The 17,494-nt window shown below is 57.4% G+C and overlaps 1 protein-coding gene across 1 annotated transcript in view; it reads left to right on the forward strand.

Annotated features, from left to right (window-relative positions):
• Positions 1–17,494, forward strand: part of EP400 (E1A binding protein p400) — a 104,432-nt gene that overhangs the window by 43,670 nt on the left and 43,268 nt on the right. The window contains exons 21-32 of the mRNA XM_057305904.1: positions 177–351; positions 443–579; positions 2,855–3,041; positions 4,674–4,840; positions 6,186–6,355; positions 7,111–7,329; positions 9,135–9,299; positions 10,626–10,781; positions 11,911–12,005; positions 12,473–12,744; positions 16,493–16,695; positions 16,784–16,953. Of these exons, the coding sequence (XP_057161887.1) occupies positions 177–351; positions 443–579; positions 2,855–3,041; positions 4,674–4,840; positions 6,186–6,355; positions 7,111–7,329; positions 9,135–9,299; positions 10,626–10,781; positions 11,911–12,005; positions 12,473–12,744; positions 16,493–16,695; positions 16,784–16,953 (2,116 nt within the window). The remainder of the gene's footprint in view (positions 1–176; positions 352–442; positions 580–2,854; positions 3,042–4,673; positions 4,841–6,185; positions 6,356–7,110; positions 7,330–9,134; positions 9,300–10,625; positions 10,782–11,910; positions 12,006–12,472; positions 12,745–16,492; positions 16,696–16,783; positions 16,954–17,494) is intronic.

Below are 17,494 nucleotides of genomic sequence, written 5' to 3' on the forward strand. Positions count from 1 at the left end.
GAGCTGCTTCTCAGCTACGTGGTTCCCTTCCCTTCGCTCAGTGCTTGGGGGCCTCAGGTCCCTTTCCCGGAGGGTCTGTGAGCCCGTTGTCCCTGTCCTTACACGTCTGCGGAGGAAGCGCCTGTGGCCACCGTCCCGGGGTGCCATGTCCGCTGTCACCTCTCACTCTCCCACAGCCAGCAGCGCCTGCTCCTGATTGACGCGCCCCTGCACAACACCTTCCTGGAGCTGTGGACCATGGTGCACTTCCTCATCCCCGGCATCTCCAGGCCCTACCTGCACCTGCCCCTGAAGGCTCCGAACGATGAGAACCAGGACTACTACCACAAAGTGGTCATACGGCTGCACCGGGTATGTGCGTGCGGTGGCCGCGGTGCCGTGCCGTGCTGGCTGTGGCGATGTCATCCTGGAAAGGGGACATGCTCACTCCTCTCCTTTTCAGGTGACGCAGCCCTTTATCCTGAGGAGAACTAAGAGGGACGTGGAGAAGCAGCTGACAAAGAAGTACGAGCACGTGCTGAAATGCCGCCTGTCGAGTCGGCAGAAGGCCTTGTATGAGGACGTGATCCTGCAGCCTGGGTAAGCCGGAAGGCGCCGGGCCTCTGCCCTCTCACGGCCCTCTGCGGGGACAGCGTCCGGAACCTGCGCTCGCCCTGGGCTCCCTGTGTGCCTGCCTGCTTTCCCAGGGCTCTGCCCCTTCCCTGCTGACCCAGCACCGGCCTGGCGCCCACCCTGCTCCCCGAATTTCCGGGCGAGGCTCGTGGTGTTTCAGTTGAGGCTTACACAGGCTGCACATCCCATCCGAGCAGCTCGGTCTCTTATAGCCAGAGAGGCCGCCTGCCTCCTTCTGGGGGAGCTGCTCGGAGGCTACATGTGCTGGTGTTGCTGGGACTTCAGTGGCCCCTCCACTAGCCTGCTGGGCCCCCTGGGCATCGTCCCCTCGTGAGATGAGGGCGGGCATTGTGCGGTCGTGGGCATTGTGCCGTCACACTCATAATGTCAGGATCGTATCCGTGTGCACTGAGACTTCACGAGATGGTTTTGCCGTTCGCATTTGTTTTTTTGGGTTTTGGAAAGTTTTAGGACAGAACATAAAGTGTGCGTTTTTACTCCGTGGTGTGGTTTCTTAGTCTCTGACAAATGGCATTGGTGACGCCGCTGTGGTCGAGTGTTTCTGTGGGGAGTAGGAGCGCGGGGTGCTCCTTCCCAGCAGCACCCTCGGTCCGTGCCGGGCTAGCGTGCGGTGCGAGCAGGCCGCAGCATGGGCCCGGCAGGCTGTTGGGCAGCTCTTCTGTAGGTGCCGACTTCAGGTTACAGAGAGCAGGGTCCGTGGAGGTTGCTGCTGCTCGAGGAAGAGGCCCATGCTTGTCTGTCAGGCGCCCCTCACATCTTTTGCCAGGAGCGGACCATGTTCTCAGGAACTCCGGGCCGTCGCTCCGCAGGGCTGGGCCATGGGCATGCTGGGCTCGCCCTGGGAGCTAGAGGGTCCCGACGTTAGTCCTGTCCGTGGCTGTGGGAGGCTGGTGACCTGACACATAGGCTGTCGTGTGCCTTCTGCTCCTGGTAGAGCAGCAGGAAGTGACTGTCCCTCTTCACGTCTGGGGGCTGCTTTTCCCCCGAACCCGTCAAGTCGAATGGGAAGTGTTGAGCACGCCTGTACCTGAGCCTGCGTGAGCTCCTGATGGCAGACCTCCCTCGTTGCACGTTGATGTGATGGTCTGGGGTCTTTGAGGGGCTCTGAGCTTCACTTTGGTCACTGTGTGGTGGCTGCGTCTCACGTTCCTGCTGTCTTGCGCTGCACCCTCTTCTCGGCAGAGCTCGTCTCCCCCGCCTTCCTGGGGGCCCCGCAGACCTGCCTGTGTGAACCTCTTCCCCTCCGGGGGCTTCTTTCAGGGTCCTGGGGCTCACTTGTGCTTCAGCTCTTTTTTCTGAAGCGTGTCCTTGTACAGACAGGTGTGATTTTAAATACTCTCCTCTCCCTTCTCCCTTTGCTCTCCAGAGCCGAGCTTGCAGACTATGTGCGTGTCTCCGCCCTGCTTAGCTCCTGTGCTGTGGCTGAGAACTGCCTGTGTGGGCTTCCACTGGCCTGTGGGCCTCCGGGCTCCCGAGTGGCCCACGCTCTCCTGTGGCTGCTTGGGCTGTCCCTGGAGTGCTGCAGACCTGCTCTCATGAGGGCATTCCCAGAGCACTTGCTCTCTAGGCTGTCCTGTCCTCGAACATGTAGTCCATCGCCCAGCTGCTCATTTGGAAGCCTGGCATTCTCTCTGCTACTGCCTGTCCCTCCATCCCACTGCCTCTGCTCCTGGATCTCTGAACCAGCGTACCCCCCGTCCTGTCCTGCACGGCTCCTTCCCTAACCTGCTGGGGACATTGTGCCCACCTCCTCACCTGGAAACCCTGGAGGTCTCTGCTTGGACTGTGTTTCCTGCGTGGTCCTGGCCCGGCCTGTGGTTAGCTCATGTGTGTGCCTTCTTCATGGCTGCAGGGCCGGGGCTGGCATCCCACCCGAGGGGTCTTTCCTCCCCCGGGTCAGGTGCTCTCGCCCTGGTGCCCACCCTTGCTTCACAGCACTCATGACCGTGGGGCGGAAATCCGTCCCTGCTGTCCACGTCGAGTGTCGCCCTCCGCTGGCAGGAGAGGCGTGGCGAGCTGTGTGCCTGTCTGACCCTCACTCCTGGCTCTCTGGCCTCCCAGCCTGTTGCGGGGGGACAGGAAGTGAGTCCGAGTCAGAAGCCCCGGAGGGCAGCTGGGACCTGAGTGTTCTGATGGGGAGCACGGGGCAGTGGTGTGTTTTGGAGTCGCAGCGCACATGGCGCACATGCCGATGGCGGTGCTGGCATTTCTCCCCGAGCAGAACCCAGGAGGCGCTGAAGAGCGGGCACTTCGTGGACGTGCTGAGCATCCTGCTGCGGCTGCAGAGGATCTGCAACCACCCCGGGCTGGTGGAGCCCCGGCTCCCGGAGTCGTCCTACACGGCGGGGCCGCTGCAGTACCGCTCTGCCTCCCTCATCCTCAAGGCACTCGACGGTGACTCCTGGAAGGTATGTGTCCGCCGACCTTGGTTCCAGACGCGGCGTAGCTACCGTGGCTCCGGGAGGCTGCTTTCCATGCACTCATCCTGCGCTTCAGAATCACCTGGTGCCGGGCATCCTCCCGCTGACACGGCGTCTGCGTCCGCAGTTGGCCCGCGGGGGACAAGCCCTGGCTCCAAAATTGCGGGGGAGGGGTTCCTAGCATTACGTGTGCTGTCGGAGTGTGGGAAACAGCACACGTGAGGGGTGTTTGATGGGGAGCTGGGGTCCCCCCCGCGGTGAGGCCTGTTGAGAACACATGCGGGTATCTCAGCGAGCGTCGTCATGGGCCGCTCTCAGTCTCCGGGGAGGTCCTGTTCCTGCGTTGTACATGTTTGCGGGGCCCTGCTATCCCTCAGGACAGGGATAATCGTGCACCTCCACGGCCGTTGTGTGTGTCGAATCTGCGGGAAAAACCTTCCGTGTGCCTGGCTTCCGAGAGCTTGGTGTATGTTATGTTGTGGTGTTTTTTCTCATTTGTTCAGCAAGCACTGAGGTGTGCTAGGTGTCGGGGCGTTTTCTAGCCCCTGGGACAGCAGCGAGTAAGACTCTGAAAATGCCTGCATTCATCACCACTGATTGTGGACTATGTCGTCATTGCCAAGAGAGAACCCACAGACATGAGCCATCCCTCCTGTTCCCTCCCCTCCCCGCCCCAGGCAGCCCCGCATCTGACCTGCCTCATGAGTCCACCTGTTCTGGACTTTGCGCACAGATGGACCCCTTCAGAGTGTGGTCGTCGTGTCTGGCTTACTTCACGGCGTGTAGTGCTTTCAGAGTTCATCCGGGTCGTGGCGTGTGTCCCAATCTCCTTCCTTCCTAAGGCTGAGTCGTGTTCCCTGGTGTGGATGGACCGTGTGGATGTGGTCATCAGTTAACGGACACTTGGGTTGTTTCCGCATTTTGGCCGCTGTGAGTGGTGTTACTGCAGACGTTGACGGACCAGCTTCGTGTGGTGTGCGCACGTGTCTAGGCATGGAATTGCAGGGTCATGTGCCTGCTTCGTGTTTAACCTTTTGAGGAGCGGCTGGGCGGTTTTCACACCCCCACGTGTGTACGAGGGCGTGGGAGGGCTTGCCAGCACTTGCCGTCATCCGCTTTGATGCTCGATGTCGTGATGGGAGTGCAGCCGCGCCTTCTCATGAGAGAAGCACACGTGGGGGGTGCCAGGCACGCGGGGCGTCTGCCTCAAGTGGGGACTCAGACGGCGTGTCCTGCCCATGGAATGCGTGTCCCCAGGGCTCTGGGCCGAATGTTGTGTGCCCGCCTCTGCTTCCCCAGTATGAGTGGATCTCTCCCCCAAGGCGCCCCTTGTCGATGCGAACGGGCACTTGTGCTGTCCGTACTCCCTCCCTCTGCTGAGTCCAGTCTCTCTCCAAGCATTGTCTTCTCCGTTCACACGGACACGTGGGGTGCTCTTAACGATGGGGACACTGAGGCATGCTGAGGTCCGGCAGCCTGCCCGAGCCCCGGAACGGCTTCAGGGCGCGTCCCGGGGAGCGAGGCTGTGCGGGGCCTGGCCGTCCTGCTTGGGATGTGCTTGGGTTCCCAGTCATTTTCCTCCAGTCTCCCAGAGCAAAACTTTGCTCTTTTTCTCTTTAGGAAACGGATCTCTCTATATTTGATCTTATCGGCTTAGAGAATAAAATGACTCGCCACGAAGCAGAGTTGCTGTGTAAGCAGAAAGTGACAAGGAAACTCATGGACGAGCTGTTCACCGCACCGCCCCCGTCGGGCAGGCCGGCAGCCCTCAGACTGAAGCCTAGCAGGTGCGTGGTGTGGAGCGCTGCCTCCTGCTCACCGAAGTCCCCGGCTGCGTCCTGGTTGGCCCTGAATCAGCCATGGGGTTGGTGATGTTTCCCTCCTGGGAAGGACCCAGCCCCCACAGCCCATCAGGGAGACCTGGGATGTGTGGCGGGAATTTACATGAGGACCCGGCTATGGCTGGTGGGGTGAAGAAATGGCTGACCTTCTCACTGGGTTGCCTGCCTCTGGAATTTGCCCTGGTGTCCTTAGTGTCTGTGGGGGCAGCTCATTGCATGTGGCCTTTGTGGGCAGTCTGCACCACTGGGTGGGACGGTACAGCCCTCGCCCTCCTAAGGACAGCCTGGTGATGGTGGTGAAGCAGCCTTAGGATGTGGGAGGGGTCTGTATGGGGAGGAGGTCAGGCTGCTCTGCCCTGGGCTTGCCCTGGTGGCTGCTGTCTCAGGGAGAGGGTGCACGTGGGTGGTGGGCAGAGGGCTCCACCCCTGACAGCCACACAGAGGACTTCTGAAGGACATCAGAATTGATTTTGTTGGTGCCATGTGGCTGAAAGGAGCAGACCACATTAAATGATGGAGTGGAAATAAATGATTTAATAACATAGGTTAAATCCAGCAAGTTTGGAAGAACATAAGATCTCGTGGTCGGGTTGAAAATGAGACAGATATGGGAAAATAGGAGTTTAATGGGCCCAGCTCTGCAGATTGGAGCCCATTCCTGTTGGCTGTTCTGCACGTGCCCTTCCTGGGTTCTTGGGAGCACACTGCCCTCTGCTTGACACTCGCAGGGCCTGCAAACCTCGGTGAGATCCGCACATGGGCCGGCAGAGCTGCGGTTCTCTCGGGCTCCCCGGCTTCAGGTCATTGCCTTTCTTCCGGCTGTCTCTAGCGGGTGTGTTGCACAGGGGATTTGAAGTTACAGAATTCCCGCCATTACAATTTTCTGGGTAAAAGCGTTACAAAGAGCATGTTGCGGTGTGGTAACACCCGAAACAGTGGCCACTGTCGCCTCCAAGGCACCGGTACTGCTTCCAGCCACCAGAACCTGTGCTGCCTCACCACTTGGTTGCTGGACGTGGCTTCGCGCCCAGTCCACTTGCACTCTGTGCAGTAGTGCCGTGGCCTCTGAGCGTCAGATGCGCATTCATCCCGGGTCCCCCAGCTCCGGGGTAGACGTTGCCACTGTGTGTCCCGAGGGTGGTCAGTGCCTGCCCCGGACCTGTGCTGAGCTGCTCAGTGCCACATTGAGAACCCTGACCCCTCTTTGAGCCACACTGGGAGTAGGGACCCTCACCGTCTCTGGGTACCCCGAGCCCCCTGTGTCTCAGTGGCACACACGCCTTCTTTCCAGGTTGTTTCAGCCCGTGCAGTATGGCCAAAAGCCCGAGGGTCGCACCGTGGCTTTCCCCAGCACACACCCAACTCGGACGGCAGCCTCTGGCACAGCCACGGCCACTCCGCAGGGCCACGTGCGAGGACGGCCACCGATTGCCACATTCTCTGCAAATCCAGATGCAAAAGGTATGCTTTACGTGCTGGCGTGCCCTCGGGGTTGCTGAGGGTCTTTGTGGACGGAGCTCCTGGCACTTCCCCTGCCTCTCTGGACGGGCAGCCATTGCTCTGATCGGGAGCGGGCCACCTGCTCTGGCTCTGTTGAACGCACCTCACGTGGCTCGCCCACGAGTTTCAGGCCTTTTGGTGTCCTGAAACTGTAGTTTTTCCCCGAACAAGACATGACGGTTTTGGTTGAGTCGCTGTTGGCGTGCTGGTGAAGATGTGTCCCTGACGCAGGGACACGCATGTCAGAGTTGTGTATGAGAGCTCAGGAAGGCTGCTCTCATGCTTGGGGCCACCGCTTGCCCGACGCTCACTGTGAAGAAGGGCGGGGTTGACTGGCAGAAGGTAACAGGACAGTGTTCCGGCCTTCGTCACCGGGTCTTCTGCATCCGGCTTGCCGTGCAAGCGCAGCGCTGCCCCGTGCGTGCATGCAGGTGGGGTGCGGCCCCCGTCAGACCTGGCTGGCTGCCAGCACTCTGCCCTGCGGAAGTGGACTGCGTGGCCTGCTGACGAACTCGGAGAACACCGCACAGCTGCTAAAACGTTCTGTTTCACCCCATTGACCACACCCCCCGCCCTTTTTTTTTTTTAGAGAGGACTTCTCATCTGAGAGGCTTTAATGAAATGTTTGTTTTGTTTCTTTGAAATTCGGGTTTAAAATACTGCATTTCGTGAAGAACCTCTAACAGCTTTGCACAAACAAACCTTATCGATTGCAGTGGCGGCAGCCCCGTTTCAGACCTCCCAGGCCTCCACCGGCGCTCCCGCTCCGAGACAGCCGCCCGCCTCGACCTCCAGCGCAGCACCTAGCCCAGCCCATCCTGCGAAACCGCGGGCCCCGCCCCCGCCCCCGTCCCAGGCCCCCTCGCACCCGGCCGGGCAGAGCGCACTGCCTCAGGGGCTGGTGCTCACCTCGCAGGCTCAGGCGCGCCTGCCCAGTAAGTGGCCTCACCCCTCCCGGTTCTGCCACGTCTTTGCCACGGGAAGTTGTGTTCCGATCAGCGTGTGTGAAGAGCCTTGCTGTCCACTCCCTTTGTCTCCCTAACCCCACGCCCGGGTGCTGCCTTTCGCCACGCTGTCGTTTCTGGCCCTACCTGTGCAGAGGGACGCCCTCTGCAGGGCCAACGTCCAGGGCCCTGTCCTCCTCTGTCCTTTCTCCTGATCCCCGGACGTCAGCTGTGCTTTCCTCCCACGCATGCTCTGCTGGTGTGCTGATGGCCTCACTTCTCCTCACTCCATCGGCCACGGGGCTCAGCCCGCGGTGCAGGTGGCACTCAGGCGAGAGCACGTAACGTTCTTGCCCACGAGGGCTGGTGCCGGTTGTTAAAAACCATGACTTGTTTTTACTCTCTCGCTTCTGATCACATTTAAGCCGGGAATGAATTCCTGCTCAGCTGAGATGTCTCATGATAACTTGGTGATGAAAACATCCCAATGTTACTACATTTTCTTAGACCTTTTTACCGTGACCAGTATCGTTAGCATATTTCCACATCTCTCATGTGCCCCCCGATTCTGCTGTAGGAAGCGTCCTTACAGAGACGGTCGTAGGCACCACTGTTTTGCAGACTCCCCCTCGAGCACTTCGTTTGTGGGCGTGACCAGTGTGCGGAGGTCTCTCTGGGAAGCTGGGGGGCGGGTGTCACTAGGAGACCCCGAGTCAGGCTGGTCTCTCATGACGATGCCTCGCTTCCACTGCCAGTGAGTGAAGAGTTACAGTCCCGGCTAGCTGCCTGGGGGAGGGAAGCCCCGCACGGGTGACATTTCTGTTGGCCAGGGACAGGTGTTGCGGGGGCCATGCCCCAGGAGCTGCGCTCGGGCAGAGCCCCCCGCTCCCCTTCTTTCTGTGCGGATGGAGCAGGGCCAGGGGCGTCCTGTCCACACACCGTTCTCTGCGCCTTCTCCTGTCGCTCCCTCCTGTTCACAGCTTCTGTGGGCAGGACCTCTGGGTATTTTCCTGGTCTTCTGCTAACTGTTCTCTGTATGGTGTCACTAATCGTTCTGGCATGGATTTCCTTGCGGGGGAGTGTTTTCTATTATCAACCATTGGGGGACCGAACTCTGTACCCCTGGCGTTCACTCAAGACCTGCAGGTAGTGCCTTTCTGAGTTGGGTACACAGGACTCCGTCTGAGTTGTTTTCACAAATGTGTTAAGCAATGTCGAGTCTGGCATTTTTTCAGTCAGCGTTCTAGATCGAATCCTACAGTCTAGTGCAAGTTAGTGGGAACCTTTACATCTTACAGCCACGTCTGTGTGATGTATTGTACTAGGGACCCGTTCTCTTGCACTCACAGGAGTATAATCGCGTGTAGCTCTGCGCGCTGAATTGCACGTGTATTTTCACGTTCTGAAAGTTCTCTGAAGAGGTTGATGTTAGGAGCTCCGAAGCGCATTACAAACAGATTTCGGCCGTGTTTGATGTTTACTGCTTTGGCATTGGTTGGAGAGAAAAGTAAAATGTTAGTTGGGAGTTTGGTTAATTATATTAAGATCTGATATCTTAAATCTCTACCAGTTATGATTAAGTAAATTAACCATTAAGATCCAATGTTAATTTTAATTTTCTCTTTCCTATGAAGATAACTATTTTCTGAGAGTGTTAGGAAGCAACACCTAAGAAACGTTTCTATGACGCTTCAGTTTACCACAGACGGCCATTCTGGACGACAGATGGTCGTCAGTAGAGCAGTTGCAAAGTTCTCCCAGAGGTTTTAATCCCATCTTCTTCTGCATTTCTGCAGGTGGGGAGGTGGTCAAAATAGCCCAACTGGCTTCCCTGGCGGGGCCGCAGAGCCGGGTCGCCCAGCCAGAGACCCCAGTGACGCTGCAGTTCCAGGGGAACAAGTTCACCCTGTCGCACAGCCAACTGCGGCAGCTCACCGCGGGCCAGCCCCTGCAGCTGCAAGGTAAGGGACAGCCACCCAGTGGCCTGCTGTTGTCCTGGCCTCTTCCCTGCCACTGGGACTTGGGCACGTCGGGCAGCCCCCGGGAGCTCAGGGGCTTCACCTGGAGACGGCCTGCACGCGTCCTCCCTTGTGGGGTGTTGAGAGGGCTGGCTGGGTAACATGCCAAGCACCTGCTTGCCTGTGCTGGACGCATGCTGCGTAGCTGATACCGTTCTACTTTTCTTTTACTTTTTTCTACTCTTTTTTTTTACTTTTCTACTTGGCGTGGGGCTTGAACTCACGACCCTGAGATCAGGAGTCGCGTGCCCCACCGACGGAGCCCCCGGGTCCCCCAGACATCCCCTAGTTTTAAAGTCAGTATAGAAAAACTTCAGTGTGAAATAAATTGTCCTAAAAACACCAGAGGACTAGCAAAATATGTAGACGTTAAGTTTTTTCACATACAGATCTTATAGCATTAACTCCTAGACCAAAGCCTCTCAGGCCTTTGAGCACGACGTATTCCTGTGGTGACGGCCTTGTGCAGAGGACGAGTAGTCCGAGGGGCACACTGGGATTAGCCCTAAGTGACTGGGTGGCAGCGGCCCAGAGTTTGAGTCCCCCTGGGCTGTGGGCCTACGCCACACGTGGTGCCCGCAGCAGCCTCCCTGGGGTGAGGTGTGTGCAGCGCGAGAAGGTCCCACACAGGCTAGCAGAGTGGGGGCCCCAGGAAGCCTGCAGCAAAGTCAGCTTTAACTTGGTGCGATTCCCTCTTCCTTCAGTCTTCTGGCCAAAGGGCCGAGGCCATCTGTTTATACCTCCGGCAGGCTCTACTGCTGGGGGGACGTTCCTCCCGAGTAGACGATGTCAGACGTCATCACACAAAGGGCTGAGTGTGGTGAGCTCCTTAAACTAAGTGCGAAGAGAGCTGCAGCCTTTGGGCTAGAGAATGTTTGTAGATGTTTCTTCTTCGAGCTTTACAGATGGGCCAGTACCCACGTGTGGTCTGGAGCTTTTGCCCCGGGAGTGGCTTGGGGCCTCAGGCAGGCGTGACAGGCCCATCCTGGGTGCCCGCCGCATTACCCCAAGTCAGGAATGGCAAAGGACAGATGAGTGTTTTCTTGACTTTAAAAGTGACTGTGTTCCTTAGTTTTTCATTTACTCTAAATGAAATAATCTCATTTTTTCCCGAGTAACTGAACTCTGCGCTGCCTTGTTGGAGTATATTTGAATTTGGATTGTTGGTCTGTTGCTTCGTTCGTTCCCGTGTGTTTGGAAGTGCGTGTAGCAGGTCGGAGGAGGCGCGCGGCCCGCGAGTGACGCCTCTTGGTGCTCGTGTGATTGCAGGCAGCGTTCTTCAGATCGTGTCCGCCCCAGGTCAGTCTTACCTGCGGCCGCCAGGCCCCGTGGTGATGCAGACCATGTCTCAGGCGGGCGCCCTCAACGCCCTGGGAAGCAAGCCCCCGGCCAGCGGCCCGGGCCCGGCCCCCGTGACTGCACCAGGTAGGGTGCTCTGAGCGGGAACACTTGCCTGTTGCAGCTGCTTTCTGTGTGACTTTGCTTCTGAGGTAACGGGGAGCTGTTTATGATTTATGCCTGTGGCGTCTCAGAACCTGAAAGCCCTGCTGTGATTATCTTGCTTTCCACAGACAGGTCGCTGTCAGCCTTCCTCTCAGAGGTATCTGAACATGACTAGTCCCCACTCACTTCTTGTTCTGACAAGAAGCTTGGAATCAGGAGAAATTTGGCTTGCTAAGGTCACAAGTACATTTAGCGAGCGTGCTAGAATTTCCCCTGGGACAGGTAACAGAGCAGGATTTGGGCCCTTCTCCGTCTGGCGTGTCTGTGGCCGGCTTCCCATTGGGGTCCCGACCTCTCGTGTGGTCTGCTGAGGAGGCTGAGCGGGTGGTTGGGTGGGGTTCGTGGGTCGAAGCAGCAGGGGGACCTCTCCTGACCCAAAGCCTTTGTCCCTGCTCAGCCCTGGTCTCTGTCTTGTCTGCGGTGGGACTGGGCGGGGCTGGCCACACTTCTGTGTCCCACGCGTGGCACGTGTTTCCGCCTGTGGCTGGTTCTGTTTTCCAGGCCTCCTCCCACCCCACCAGAGCCTGCTGCTGGCACCCTTCCCCCCAAAGCAGTAGCCATCCCTCCCCCACGCCCTCACAGTCCTGTGAAGTGGCTGCCTCACCCCAGGCCCCTTTCAGTCCTCAGTGCCTCCCGTGCAGTCTCTGTCAGGACGTGTGGTGTGGCCTGGCTGATGGAGGCGGGCCACTGGGGCACAGCGACCGCTCTGTCTTGCTTTGGAGGACGAGGGCAGCGCTGACTCCCTGCTGGGGGCAGGCGAGCGGGTGAAGTCCCAGGGGATGTGTGCGTGGCCACGTGGCTGCTGTGCTGTGTGGTGGCGGTGAGGATGACCACGGGTCTCAGGTGTGGGTGCTTCCTCTGAGTGCACTGGGCACTCACCAGAGGGGAGAGACAGACTTATGGCTCAGACGACGGCCAGAGAGCAGCATGCTTCGTGGGCAGTCCTGAGTGATTTGGACTTGAGTCAGTGCTCTGCGAGAGCAAGCTGCCAAAGGACGGGCTGCAGAGCCACCATAGCTTTGCTTCCCAGCTCTTCCCTCTTGCTTTGCAGTTGGTGTGCCTGGGCGAGTGGCAGTCAATCCCCTGGCTACTGGAGAACCTGGAATGGCCTCCAAACCAGCCTCTCCTCTCGGAGGGCCAACCCAGGTACGGCTCTCACCCCCCACTGACACTGCGTGGAGCCCCTGGGCCACTCCTTCATCCTCAGAAGTTGTTTTTCAGAAGCTGCTTGTTGGGGGCACGGTTGTGATATTTAATGGTGGTGTCGAGAGACACGCCTTTGAAAGCACATCATCTCTCTGAATCCCAGAATTTGACTTTGAAAACACATTTCATAACAAAGGAAACTGGGCTTCGTGATTGCAGAAATCCCTTCATGTTTTTTGTTCTCATATCCATCTTCCGGGCGTTAGAAATCTCATCGTATCTGGAGAAATGCTTTTCAGTCAGAGACACACACCGTTTTGTCCGCCTCTTTTCTGTCGCTGTCTGCCGTAGAAGGGGATGCGGGTGTCTCAGGATCCCCATGTGCGAGAGACACCGCGGGGCTTGGCGAGACCAGGCCCCGGCCTGTTGTTCCTCAGTGACCATTTTCAACGCTGTTTCCCACAAAGGAGGAGAAGAGCAGACTTCTGAGAGAGCGACTGGACCAGATCTACTTTGTCAACGAGCGGCGCTGCTCGCGAGCCCCCGTCTACGGCAGAGATTTGCTGCGGATCTGTTCCGTGGTCAGCCAGGAGCAGGCACCTTGGCCTGGGGCTTCTGACAGCAGTCAGCGGAAGGGGGCCGGGCCGGCGAGCGGTTACACGTCACCCTCAAATGGTCAGAGGGACCTGATTTTGACGCTGACGCAGCGGCAGGCCTGCCTGCAGGATGTCATCGACAGGTAGGGCGGCCTGCGTGTGGGCGTGCGCTTCGCTGTCCTCCGTGAGCTCCCGCGGGCCTCCGGCGCCGGCCTGTCGTGGAAGTCCGTTCCTGTCAGTTTCTCCGTGAGCTCTTCTCAGACGTCTGTCTTGAATCAATTCCCCGGTCTCCGGCTCTGGCACCAGACGGTCTCTCCACCCTCCGGGAGGGCTGTGTGTCCTCGTCTGGCTTTCTTTTCCCTTGGACACTGGGCCTGTCGCTGGGGCAGCGCTTGGGTGAATGTTGTCTGGCCTGGATGCAGGGCCACAGCAGCCGTGTGCATTCTGGGTGCACGGAACAGACTGCTGTGTGGTTGATGGGTTTCTCCATTTTGTTCTTTCAAAGTTAACATTTTCTTTAAAAACCAATGAAAAAGTTAATGTTCCATGATGAGAAGTGTGTATTTAAGAGTTAAACTCAGAAACAAGCTTTAGAAGAGAAAAGGAGGATGCAGATGCTGTTGGGCCTGGGGCCAGGTGAGCCCCCCCCCCCCCCCCCGCCGCCCCATGCATCTTTGCTTCCTCTTTGCCCCACCTAGAGTGTCAACCCCGTTTGCACTCCATCCCCTGCTTTGAGCGCAGGTCAGGTCCAGCCTGAGGATGGGTCTTCTTTCCCTCCTCTGCTCTGTGCATGTGGCCGAGTGTGTCTCATGGTCACTGTGTTTACAGGGGGGACCCGGCAGTGCTCCTGTGGCCTGGCTCGCGTCCACCGCATCAGCATGCAGTCCTCCCGCTGCCCTGAAGCCCCCGTGCTCCGCCTGGTTGCCCCTCCCCATGAAACCCTGGCAACCAGCGACCTCTTTACTATCTCTGTAGCTGTGCCTTTTCCAGAATTGTACAGGGTGCGGACTCTTCAGCTGGGCTGCTTTCTCGTAGCGGGACACGGTAAAGGCTCCTCCACAGCTTCTCGTGGCTTCACAGCCACTTCTCTTTAGCTCTCATCGAGACTCCCCTGTCTGGATGGGCCTACTGAAGAACATCTTGGTTGCTTCCAAGTTTTGGCAGTCACAGATGAAGCTGCCGGGAACGTCCACATGCAGGTTTTTGTGTGAACATAAATTTCAGTTCATTTGAATAAAAATCAGAAACATGATTGTCCGATCATCTGGTGGGAGCGTGTTTCACTTTGTAAGGAAAGGTGAAGCCAGCTAGCCGAATGGTTGCCCCGTTCTGCATTTCCAGCAGCAGTGAGCAAGAACCCCCGTGGCCCCTCATCCTTGTCATGCTTCTGTGGTCTGTGCTGTGGGTTCTGACCTCTCTGACAGGTGTGCAGTGGTGTCTCATGGCTGTTGTCATCTGCACTTCCCTGAGGACATACCATGCGGAGCCTATTTTCGTACCTTTTTGCCATGTGCATCTCTTCTTTGGAGAGGCGTCTGTTAAAGTCTTTGGCCCGTTTTGTAAACGGGATGTTTTCTCGTTGTTGGGTTTTAAGAGTTCTTTGTGTGTTTTGGATGACAGTCCTTTATCAGAGGCGTCTTTCACACTTTCTCTTCGTCTGTGCCTTGTCTTCTCATGACATTGACTTTCACAGGGAGGAAGCGTTTAGGGTTAGTGAAGTCCAGCTGTCCGTCCTCTCATGGGCTGTGCCTTGGGGTTGGGCCTGGAAAGTCATCGCCACCCCCTGGTCACCCAGGCTCGCCCCGCGTCCTCTTTCAGGGGTGTCTTGTCTGCATTTCACTTTAGATCTGCAATCCATTCTGAGCTGATGCTTGTGAAGGGACTGGGTCTGTGTCTAGATTCATTTTTGTCCCCCATTCAAAGAATCTCGTGTCTCAGAGAATATTCGAATGTGTACAAGCAGAATGATGCAGTGAACCCAGTGTACCCCCAGCCCGCCGTCAACACTTACTGGGTCCCGACCAGTCTGGTTTCACCTGTTTACTGCCCCGAACACAGACTATTCTGCAACAAGTTCCAGACAAACACGAGCTCCTATATAAGATGTCGCTGTGCTCTGAAAGAAACACAGTCACCGTACCATCATCACACCTAAAAAAAACAACAGTTTTTAATAGCATTAAGTGTCTATTCTGCATGCACAGTTTTTGTTGTCTCGTGTGTGTGTGTGTGTGTGTGTGTGTGTGTGTGTTTTAAGATTTTATTTATTTATTTGATAGAGAGACAGCCAGCGAGAGAGGGAACACAAGCAGGGGGAGTGGGAGAGGAAGAAGCAGGCTCCTTGCTGAGCAGGGAGCCCGATGCGGGGCTTGATCCCAGGACACTGGGATCACGCCCTGAGCCGAAGGCAGATGCTTAACGACTGAGCCACCCAGGCGCCCCTCTCATTAATATTTTTATGGTTCAAATCAGAATCACAGTCACGTGGATACATAGCGGGTGGCTGACACAGGTTGTGTCGCTCCTAATGTGTAAGTTGTGCTTCTAGCTCGCCTTTTTTTTACCCCTGTAGTTTATTTGTTGAGGAAGCCTGGTGGTTTTCCCAGTAGAATTTCCCACAATCTGGATTTGCTGAATTGGTGCCTTAAGGTATAATCTGACCTGTTGCTTTGTTCCCTGTATTGTCTGTAAATTGTTGGATTCAGAGGTTTGATCAGATTTATGTTGGTTGGTGGTTATTTGGGGTTTCTTTGTTTGCGGGAATGGGGTTTATCGTGTGCCGCCATTAGGAAGCCAGGGTGTCTGGCCGAGTCTTTCACGCCTGCGTGTTTGTGTGTGGGTGTCCTCTTGTTCCGGCACCGTGGGTTGACAGATGGTCTTCGCTCTGGTGGGAGAGCCGAGGTGACTGCATTGGGCCTCTCTCTGGGCCCTCCGTCCTGTCTGTCGGCCTGTTCCTTCACCAGCACCATGTTGTCTCGGTCCCTGTGGCTTCACAGTGAGACCTGCTGCTGGGCAGTGCCCCTCCTCCAGCTTTGTTCTCGCTCGGTGCTGTGTGGCCCTTCCGGTCTGTGGCTTTTCCCTGTTAGCCTTGGGTTCAGCGTGTCGGTGATCTCCAGAGCTAACTGGCTGAGGTTTGGATTAGGGTTACACCAGATCTTTAGGTCGGACTGGGAAGAACGGACATGTTGGCCATGTGGACGTTTCAGATCGGTGAATGTGGAATTCCTATCCATTTATTTAGTGCTTTGATTTTGTCCACCAGTGTTCTGGGGACAAATGGTCTTTTCATTTGCATGTATTTGGTAGCAAGTCAGGGAAACGCAGCTTGAGCCGACCTCCAGAGTGGGGCTGTCCTGGTGTGGGTGACACCCAGAGGTCGGGAGGGTGTGTCACATGTTGTAATGGCCCACCCGTGTCGTCATGGTGCTGCTCTCGGCAGGGCCTCTTCCTGCTAAGTCTGGCTTCCCTCCTCCTGGCACAGTGGCTATACCAGCTCTGGGGGTCACGTTCTCCCCCCAGACCATCCTGGAGACACAGCATCTGCACCTCCAGATTCCCATCAGAACACACGAGTTTCCTAGGGAATGGGCCATCTCTGTGCCCTTTCCTGCAGTCTCTGGGGGGTGCCCTGCGCTGCTTGTTTGCACCTGGGTGGGCGTCGTTGGCCAGGACTGGCAGGACCCACTCCCACGGTTGCTGTGACGGATGGCGTGGGCCGGCAGCGTGTCACCCCTGTGGTGACTGCAGTTAGGCACCCGGGCTTTTCTGGCCACTCCACCATTAGTAGGTTCTGCCCACTTCCTTCTTGACCCTTTGCTTCCTGAGACAGAGGAGCTGCTGGTGGAGACGCCGTGGGCAGCATGTGTGACGTGGGCGTTTTCTGCTCCTCAGGGTGGTGTGTGTGATCCCCCCGGTGGTGGCTGCACCCCCGTCCTTGTGGGTGGCGAGGCCGCCGTCCCTCTACAGCCACAGGATGAGGCTCCTGAGGCACCGCCTGAGAGAGCACACGGCGCCCTACGCGCAGCAGCTGCAGCGGATGACGGCCCTGCGCTCGCTCCGGTTTCCTGAGCTCAGACTGGTCCAGTTCGACTCAGGTACGACGGGGGCACCTGTCTGCACTGGCCTTGAGGTCGGTCTTCCTTGCCTTGGGTTACGAGGGACTCGATGTCGTTCATTCCGTAGGAAAGCTCGAAGCTTTAGCCATCTTACTTCAGAAGTTGAAATCTGAAGGACGTCGAGTGCTGATCTTGTCACAGATGGTTCTCATGCTGGACATTTTAGAAATGTTCTTGAACTTCCATTATCTCACCTACATCAGGATCGATGAAAATGCCAACAGCGAGCAACGGCAGGTAAGGAGGAAGGCGTTTCCTTGGTTCTGGTTGGCGGCACAGTGCTGTCCACCTGAACCTTCACTCCGGGCCCTGGGTTCTCAGAGCTGTGTGCGCGGGGCTGTGTTTGGCCCTTCCGAGCGCGGGAGAGTCTGCGTCACGTCCTGGGGCTCCAGCAGGTCGGCAGTTCACGTGTCCTGTTACTGGGGCGTGCGCAGTCCCTGGTGCACGGTGGCCTGTAGACCCTGCGAGGGGGTGAGAACGTGGGCACGGCTCCCATGAGGCACCCTGTGAGAAATGCAGCTTCACGCAGCGCACCCCTCTGTCACTTGCCAGATGGGCTAAGGCTGTGGTGCTTGGATCAGCGCAGCAAGACGGGTGTTTTCATGCACTCGCGACAGGCGCAAAGCCACACGGCTTTCTAGGAGACAGGTTCACAGGGTGGGGTGTGCACCGGCCCGAGTGATTCTGCATGGAGGGCTCAGTGCTCCCACTGCTCCTCCCTGGACCAACGCACACGTCCAGCAGCTGAATGGGTCAGTAGGTCTTGCGTGTGCCGTGC

This window comes from Ursus arctos, unplaced genomic scaffold, assembly GCF_023065955.2.
Source record: "Ursus arctos isolate Adak ecotype North America unplaced genomic scaffold, UrsArc2.0 scaffold_34, whole genome shotgun sequence".
Lineage (NCBI taxonomy): Eukaryota > Metazoa > Chordata > Mammalia > Carnivora > Ursidae > Ursus > Ursus arctos.